The 8,915-nt window shown below is 46.7% G+C and overlaps 1 protein-coding gene and 2 pseudogenes across 3 annotated transcripts; 1 reads left to right on the top strand and 2 right to left on the bottom strand.

The window, feature by feature from the left end:
- The first annotated feature begins 111 nt into the window (after nucleotides 1-111).
- Nucleotides 112-929, top strand: LOC309326690 (histone H2B 1/2/3/4/6 pseudogene; annotated as a pseudogene). The gene has a single exon. The product of its transcript is annotated as a histone H2B 1/2/3/4/6 pseudogene (transcript).
- A 3,384-nt stretch (nucleotides 930-4,313) lies between these two features.
- LOC309327132 (histone H2B 1/2/3/4/6 pseudogene) lies at nucleotides 4,314-4,788 on the bottom strand (annotated as a pseudogene). The gene has a single exon. The product of its transcript is annotated as a histone H2B 1/2/3/4/6 pseudogene (transcript).
- A 1,319-nt stretch (nucleotides 4,789-6,107) lies between these two features.
- On the bottom strand, nucleotides 6,108-6,656 carry LOC309327133 (histone H4). Its single transcript, XM_081836206.1, has one exon. The coding sequence runs from the start codon at nucleotides 6,584-6,586 to the stop codon at nucleotides 6,275-6,277; it is 312 nt and encodes a 103-aa protein (XP_081692332.1). The 5' UTR covers nucleotides 6,587-6,656; the 3' UTR covers nucleotides 6,108-6,274.
- Between the last annotated feature and the right edge of the window lie 2,259 nt (nucleotides 6,657-8,915).

Raw genomic sequence — 8,915 nt, 5'->3', positions numbered from 1 at the left:
GCAAGCTCGTCGCCGTCCAATAGCGACGTCGCACTTTGGAGCCCTCATTTCCATAAGCGCCCTATAAATACGGGAGCTCGTCAACCGCACCGCCACTCTTGATTGAGGGTGCAGCTGAGCGAGAAGCTTGAAGATGCCTGAGCCAGCGAAATCCGCCCCCGCGGCCAAGAAGGGCTCCAAGAAGGCCATCACCAAGACGCAGAAGAAGGGCGACAAGAAGCGCAAGAAGAGCCGCAAGGAGAGCTACTCCATCTACGTCTACAAGGTGCTCAAGCAGGTCCACCCGGACACGGGCATCTCCTCCAAGGCCATGAGCATCATGAACTCCTTCGTCAACGACATCTTCGAGCGCATCGCGGCCGAGGCTTCCCGCCTGGCGCACTACAACAAGCGCTCCACCATCACCTCCCGGGAGATCCAGACCGCCGTCCGACTCCTGCTGCCCGGAGAGCTGGCCAAGCACGCCGTCTCCGAGGGCACCAAGGCCGTCACCAAGTACACCAGCTCCAAGTGAGCTGGCCGCCCAGCTTGCGCTCGCCTGGGAAAGTCCTACAGAAACCCAAAGGCTCTTTTCAGAGCCACCCACTTTCTCATTTGAAAAGCGCTGTTCCGCCTTGTGTTAACTCTCAACGATCCCCCCCCCAGGGGGTTTCCTTTGGTCTCCTGCTGTCGGGATTTAGTGGGGAATAATGCCAATAGACGAGGGAGGGGACAGGAAGAGATCGGCTGTATCTAACCTTACTCTTAAATCTGGGTCGACCAATTAATAGGTCTGTAATAATAGTAATGGTAATAATTATTACGGTCAAAGACCAGTTAATATTAGGTCTGTATTAGTCTGATTCTTTTATTTCAATGGGCCTGTTTTAGTGGGGCTTAATGTTATCAGTGAAATAGTGTGTATGCCTAAAATAAAAGGTATGGTGAGACTGGTTGTTCCTTCTTAACCTGAAATACCGGTAACCTATAGGTTCAAAGCGCTGCTTTGCTATTTCGTCGGGAGAGACTTTTGAGTTTCTCCGCGTTCTTCCTACCCTGATCCCTTTAGCGGTTTCTGAATGGCGTTTCCCGAATGATTATTTCCTCCCCTCGCCCTTAAAGCCACGTTAGGGCGACAAAGCCATTTCCCTTCATTCTTTTTCTAAAGGCGCACGGTCACGGCTGCAATCTTTGTCGCTTGCTTCTTAGTAGGTCTCATTGAACTGAATGGGGTTTGCTTCTGAAGTAGGCTGGATTGCGCTAGAAATACAGGTCCTAACCCGGCACCAAACGGCCAGGTGAAAGTGACGCCCGAAGCTATTAAGTTACTGCGTTTATGTACTGCGATCTGCTTGTTTTAAATTAAATAATGAAATCTTTGGCAGCCAGACAGCCAGCGAGTGATAAACTGTGTTTGAGAACGCCCTTACCAGCAGCCCGGCTAGCTCAGTCGGTAGAGCATGAGACTCTTAATCTCAGGGTCGTGGGTTCGAGCCCCACGTTGGGCGCGAGATTTTTCTTTACATTCTGTGGAAAAATATATATCAAAGACCACGGTGGGTAAACTATGCACGGTGCAAGCTCACGCTCTTTCCTCGCGTTTCCTGTATTGAAATAGTAATAAGTACCACAGACAGAATATTATGGACAGATGATGAACTGTGTCACATGGCATAACTTTTAAAAAAGGCCTATATGGCATTTTGTATCCATGTCTTTTTAAAATACACTCTTCATCAACACTTATATGACCTATTCCCCATTTCCCACTTTTTTTTAAAGAGTCTAGTGCCAGAAGTGGTTTCTGTTTGCGTTTTTTTCTTTCCTAAATTGCTTCACCCCGCAAACATTGCAAACACCTTTGCAAATTAATTTCTGGAGACTGTATCTGCTATGAAACACAGGAGCTGAAAGTACAGTAATCAAGAAGCCAGAAAATGATCGACTGTGTTAACAAAAGCCCAGTTTGTTTTACATTTTTTAAGGCTGTCTTATGAGGTAGCTTTTCTTTTTAAGGAAAATTGTAGAGGCCCCTGGATGACCCCAAACCACAGCCTTCCAGTTAACAGCCAAAGCCACTACTGGATTACGCTGGTTGAAAATCAATGATAGTTTAAAATAAGGTTACCAATTTTTTTTTCAAAGAATCTGAGGAAACTTTTGTTTTAAAAAAGTTATTTTTTAAAAAGTTATTTTTAAAAATTAAGAATTAATATCTTCTCTTCTGTGGTCTCCTCTGTCACTTGGCCTTCCTCTGGGCCCCGGCCTGCTCTCTTGGAGCACTAGCCGCCAGTGGCGTAGCGTGGGTTGTCAGCACCCGGGGCAAGGCAAGTAATTTGCGCCCCCTAACCCGTGGATTTGCGCCCCCTAACCCTAACCCCCAGATGTTGCGCTCGGTGCGGCCGGCCCCCCCTGCACCCCCCACGCTACGCCACGGCTAGCCGCCGTGGAGTAGACTCAGGTCGGGCCTGGGCTCGGCCTCATGTCCTTGCCCTCCCAGTGCTCTCCTATCTCTCCTCCTGAGCAGCGGCAGCGGCGCCGCAAAGTGTCAGGGCTCCCCTCTTTGTTCTCCTTCCTCTTTCTCTCTCTTCCATCTCCATCTCCTTCTCCTCTCCTCGTTTTCCCTGTCTTGGCTCCGGGGGTTCCCTGGCCCCGGAGCACCGCTGGGCAGTTGGCCGTTCACACCCGGCTCAATTTGGGTCGCGGAGGCGGGGGAGGTCAGCGGTTACCCCAGTTGATGCACCGGGCATCCCCGGTTCGCCCTCGGCAGTGGCAGTGGCAGTGGCAGTGGCAGTGGCAGCCTGTAGCCAGCCTGGTAGTGCAATTGGTTCTGGCTGGCTTCAGGAGCTGCTTGCTGCCATGGCACCCACCTTTTTGCCTTGCCGGAAGTCCCCCATATGATGTGTCTTGTGCCGTTGAACCAATCACACAACATTCATTCCCTACTCATAAATCTACAACACTTAAAATATAAATCTGGGGACATTAAATGAAATTGGGGGATGGATTTGTAAATCTGGGGACTGTCCCCGGGAAACGGGGACCTCCCGTAACCATAGTTTAAAAGATGAAAAAGTAATTTTATTTTTTTATTGACAAAACTTACCATACCATAGCCACCCTTCTGAATCAAGCCAAAGGTCTATTTAGTGAAATATTCTGTACTAAGTAGTCGGCATCCTGATGCTTTTGAAAAAGTCCACCAGGAGAGCATGAAGACAACAGACCCGGCTCCTGCGCTCTCCCTCTCAACAACTGGTATTCACAGGTACACTGCACCTCAGAATGGAGGTTCCATCACTGATCTAATACCCGTTCCTTTGTCAACCCTCCCTGTAAAACCACCTAGTCTTGTGACCATCATATCTACCGACAATACATATAATGAATTATGTGTGGTGTAAAGGGCTTTCTTTTGTCAGTCCTCACACATAAATTTCGTGGGATAGACCTGAGTCCTTTCTGTGGAGGTTGAGTGGAAACTCCCTTTCCTATGTGTGTTGTTTTCTAATGAAGAGAAGACTATGCAGCACTTTTATAGTAAAAATAGAAAAGATGTGTCTTTTTATTTAACTCGTGTATTTGACCATGGTCGCTGATGGATGGACTTTAGCCTAGAAACCGTATAAAACTGGTCAAGAAAACAATCGTGTCTCCCCGTCGGGGAATCGAACCCCGGTCTCCCGCGTGACAGGCGGGGATACTCACCACTATACTAACGAGGAAGTCACAGTTAAGCCTTAGACAAAGCACCCTGCATTCCTGAGTTGCCACCTGTAAAGGGTCAATAAGGAACTAACCAATCCCTTTATAGCGCGCGAATTTAAAATGTTGAAATTGTCCCTTTGTTTTATACTTTCAAGCAGCGCCGTTGGACATGTTTTGCCCTTACATAATTAAGCTTTTCTACTCACGCTTTCTCCACTCCTCCTTTCTAAAATACGTTATTTCGTATATATAAGGAAACTGGACATTTTAAAAAAAAACTCTTGGAAATCACTGTGATTGTTAAATTATTTGACTTATTTAACTTGCATACATAAAACAAGCTCTAAAAGCTTTTAAAGGAACGTTTACTCTTTTCCTCCGCCCATTGCAAACGCACTCGCTAAACACAACTTGAAGCGCTGAATCTTATGAAAAAGTCGAGACATTTCCCGCAGCACTTCTCTTCCAAAGGCTGCTATCCATACTGCGTAGCAGGGTACCCTACAACTCTATTCAATTGGATTATGCTGTAACTGACGTTAAAACCACCGGGGCTTGTGCATTTTATACACAAAAGCGTGATCAGATCTTTTACTAAGAAAGTGGGTGGCTCTGAAAAGAGCCTTTGGGTTTCTGCAGGACTTTCCCAGGCGAGCGCAAGCTGGGCGGCCAGCTCACTTGGAGCTGGTGTACTTGGTGACGGCCTTGGTGCCCTCGGAGACGGCGTGCTTGGCCAGCTCTCCGGGCAGCAGGAGTCGGACGGCGGTCTGGATCTCCCGGGAGGTGATGGTGGAGCGCTTGTTGTAGTGCGCCAGGCGGGAAGCCTCGGCCGCGATGCGCTCGAAGATGTCGTTGACGAAGGAGTTCATGATGCTCATGGCCTTGGAGGAGATGCCCGTGTCCGGGTGGACCTGCTTGAGCACCTTGTAGACGTAGATGGAGTAGCTCTCCTTGCGGCTCTTCTTGCGCTTCTTGTCGCCCTTCTTCTGCGTCTTGGTGATGGCCTTCTTGGAGCCCTTCTTGGCCGCGGGAGCGGACTTGGCCGGTTCAGGCATCTTCAACAATCAGATCACCACTTCCGCAGAGCACAAGCAGTAAAAGAATGAAAGTGTGGGATTCGCCGTCCCTTTATTTATAGGCTGGATAATGCAAATGAAGTTTCCAAAGTTCTTAGTTACCATTGGACGAGAAGTACGCTACCCTTACGCTATTGGAAGAGAGCCCATGCATTTCAAATCTCGCGCTGCAATTGGGTGTTTTAAATAAACTTTTCTTATTGGCCTTTTTTAACAACAGTTAATTCTCATTGGCTGGAGGCGGCACTATTTTGATAGCAGGCCAATCCCTTTTCCCGCTTCTTTGGTACAGTGGCACTTCTTCCTTCCTGGGGAGAATTAGACCCCGATCTCTTCTCTTTCTCTAGGGAACTTTCTGCCCTGTTGTATGTTGTATACGGGTCCCGCGACAAAACTGTAAATTAGCAAAGTGCTGTTAAAAGTTGACTAATCGAAGTGTACGTTTCATACCCTAGTTAAGAGCTTGCACCAGATCTACACGACCCCCAGGAAGGAAGAATACTTGAGATTAAAATGAGAAAAAAGACTCAGATGTTCTGAGGTTAAGCTCCAATATACAGCCGAAATAGCTCAGTTGGGAGAGCGTTAGACTGAAGATCTAAAGGTCCCTGGTTCGATCCCGGGTTTCGGCAGCTATTTTTTGGCCTTTGGTTCAGTTTGCTGAACTTTCAAATTCCTTGTACTGTATTTTATGAAGTTTTTGCTGTTAGCTTGAGTGTTCTTAAATTGTATGTGTTAATGTGTACTTCTGCTAAAAAAATACACCCAGAAATTGCACATTTAAACGCAGACCAACGGTTGGAAATGCCTGAAGGTGTGTGTTTTAAGCACAGAATATTTTAGTTCTTTTCCTTTGCAACTGTTGTATGCTGAAACTACAGAATTCATAGATTTACAATCTAATGCACGTCTTCAATCTTGAGTGCAGTAAATTTAGGTGCAAGCATATGTTCCTGCCTTACAATATGCTTAAAATCGTGCTGCAGACCTTGTATTTTTTAATATAATGTAGAATTATTTTAAAATCACTTAACAGTGGCAGTTGCATATTGTGAACCTACCCAATACCCTGATCCACAATGCAGTTGAAAGCAAGTTACGTTGGAGACGCCCACTTGGCCTCAACTCATAATTAATGTGTTAGTGCAAAACGAAAATCCAAGCATTTGTAATCGCTTCTGAAAACAAAAGTATTATCGGCTTTTTAGGAAAATGTGGGCAACCCACCGCTACAGAAGACAATGAGAATTCAGAAATATTTAAAAGGAAAATGCATACAAGGAAATTGAGCTTATCACTGTCGGAACGGAACAAAATAACCAAAGCTCTTTATACCATAAAGGAAAAGATTGTATGCCTCAAGGTAGGTTTCTATGTATTTTGGACATTATTCCAATGATTCCAGTGCGTTAGGTAAAATAGAGTTAGCGATTGGCTCTTTTCCGGAAAAGGTGGGTGGCCCTGAAAAGGACCTTTTGTTGATGTTCTGGTCTATGGAAGCGGAGGAGCAGTTAGCCGCCGAAGCCGTACAGAGTGCGGCCCTGGCGCTTGAGAGCGTACACCACGTCCATGGCGGTGACCGTCTTCCTCTTGGCGTGCTCGGTGTAGGTGACGGCGTCGCGAATGACGTTCTCGAGGAAGACCTTGAGGACGCCGCGGGTCTCCTCGTAAATGAGCCCGGAGATGCGCTTGACTCCTCCGCGGCGAGCGAGGCGGCGGATGGCGGGCTTGGTGATGCCCTGGATGTTGTCGCGGAGCACCTTGCGGTGCCTCTTGGCGCCTCCTTTCCCCAGCCCCTTGCCTCCCTTTCCGCGTCCTGACATCCTCCTAACGAATTGCTTCCAGCGCAGAATGCGAAACGGCTCCCGAAAAAACTGCCTTTAAATAGTTTGAAATCCGACCAGAATGAAAACTTCAACAATGAAGCACGTATTTGCACACCCGTCACGCCTCCGTGCGCATGAACTGACGCTATCCAATCAACGATGAACAGCTATTTCAAACTAACCAATCAAACACTCTCCGGCAAATGGTAGCGGAAGCGCTATTTGGATCCTATCTCTGTCTCTGATCAAAAGTGGATTTTTGTGCAGTCCTGGCGTATGCGTGCTTTTGGGCGGAAGTAAAAATCCCACTTGAAATTACCTCTTCGAGAATAGTATCATATTCATTCTCGGCCTAGCCTCCTGCAATCGAGGAGGGACTATTGATTGGCTTCGTGGAAGCGGGATTTCCCTTTTTAATTGCTAATTTTAACTCCACATCCTGCTGTGGGGACAACATGAATCTGCTGGTACGAAAATAAATGTAAGGAAGCAGGCATCGCCTCCACTGTAAATAGACAGGTGCATGTGGTGATTAAAAGTAAAAATATAGGTTCGGATTTTAGCTTTTAGAGAAAACCATCTTTAATTCCTAAAGTCAACCACAGAATTCGCAGTACGTGCAGCACCACTGACAAAAGTAATCCACACTCCAGTAAGACGTGGGAGTTGTTTTCAGTTTGGTGCTCAAAACGTACAGGTGAGGGGATACTATGGGGGAAGGGCATTATGGCATGTGTCCAACGTTACAGAAACAGGGTTCTACCCTTCTCTCCCTGCGCGTCAGACAAGCCTCTGGAGCACATTTCGAGGGTGCATGGATGTTGCAGAGTAGAGGAGAAAATAATGTTCAAAGGGAAGTGTGAGCGGCACAATAGCGTTTTCTTCAATCCCAGAATCTAAATTGCTTTCCCATTAGCAGCGGCACAAAGGTTATCTCCTCATCACCAGCACACTCAGTTGTCAGAATGATTCTTTAATTTGGGGAGTTTCATTAGTTTTACGATGGACAGAAATCTATGCCCTCTAAGGTTCTGCAGTAGAAACGTCGCCTTTCGCTGGCTGGCGCTGGAACAGAAGAGGGGGTCCGTCGCTCTGTGGGGAGAGGATAGAGCACAAGCAGGCTTTGTGTGCATGCAAAGGGATCCTGCGTTCAATGACAGGCAGGACTGAGAAGTAAAAACCTGCCCTAGAGAGCTAGATGGACCCGTTGCCAAGCTTGGGAAATGATAGGTTCTTATATAGAGAAGCAACTATATATAGCTCTTACAAGGAAACTGGGTTGCTTAAATGGGGTCAATAGGGGTCGTTTTTCTAACAAGAAGGAAAGCTTCACATGATGAACCAACGTTAGTCAATTAAGTGTATTGATCTATAGGATGATTCAGGGAGTAGACATAATTAATTCCCTAGACTACTAGGGAGATACTGAGGTTATAATCCCCACTGTGGAAGGATGTGTGGATCCAGAATTGGCCTCCAGTCACTTACAGACTCATTGTTAAAACTGCTTTTATGGAAGACAATCTTACTCAGCTACAAGTGATCGCCAAAGAAGAAAAGAATAATCAACAGGTCTTTTATCCCTAATGGTCAAGTACGTTATAGTCTTTGAGAGAAGGAAAAGACACACTGTAGGGCACCCACCTCATATTTCAGCTCTATATGTTTTTCAAGGCTCAGATGAATTCTACTGAATCCAAGTTTTACTCAGTTCCTTTGGAAAAAGCAATGTGTGTGGGAGCTTGATCCAGGGAAGAAAGACGACAAAGATAACCAGAGAAATCCAAATGGCCTAAAATGATTGGAGACCTCTGTTCAGGTATTCCTGGATGGGTGTTGATTGACACTTAGTAAATACAAATCCATAGTGGGGCGTGTTGTTGTGCTCAGGTCTTGCTTGGGAACCTGGTGGACCAGAATCCTTGACTAGATGGGTCTTTTTTAGCCTGAACCAGCAGGGGGATTCCTACAATTTTATGCGATTGCTGGAGTACATGGGCCCTTGGTCGCCTCTAGGCTTCTTGCTCTGCTAAGTGTTACACCATTTTAGGAGTAAAAAAAGCAGCCAAGCACACCTCACCCTGAATATCTAACACCATCCAGGTCGCTTATGCCAGATAATTTCTAGGAGAAATAAAGAGGAGTCCATCACATTGTCAAGATCAGGCATGGCAGAATGTATCGACTTGTCCTCGTTCCTCCAAGTGATGAGATCTGGCTGAAGAGCCCTTCGCATGGCTGTGACCAAAGACATCCAGCTCTGCTGTGATGAGAGCAGCTCAGGACCAAGTGCTGAATAAAAGTCTGTTGCAGCTCTGCCCAGGGC

The sequence above is a fragment of the Podarcis erhardii genome (assembly GCF_964252035.2).
Source record: "Podarcis erhardii genome assembly, chromosome: 13".
Lineage (NCBI taxonomy): Eukaryota > Metazoa > Chordata > Lepidosauria > Squamata > Lacertidae > Podarcis > Podarcis erhardii.
The sequence above is the reverse complement of the archived record's forward strand: the minus strand, read 5'-3'. Positions and strand labels throughout refer to the sequence as shown.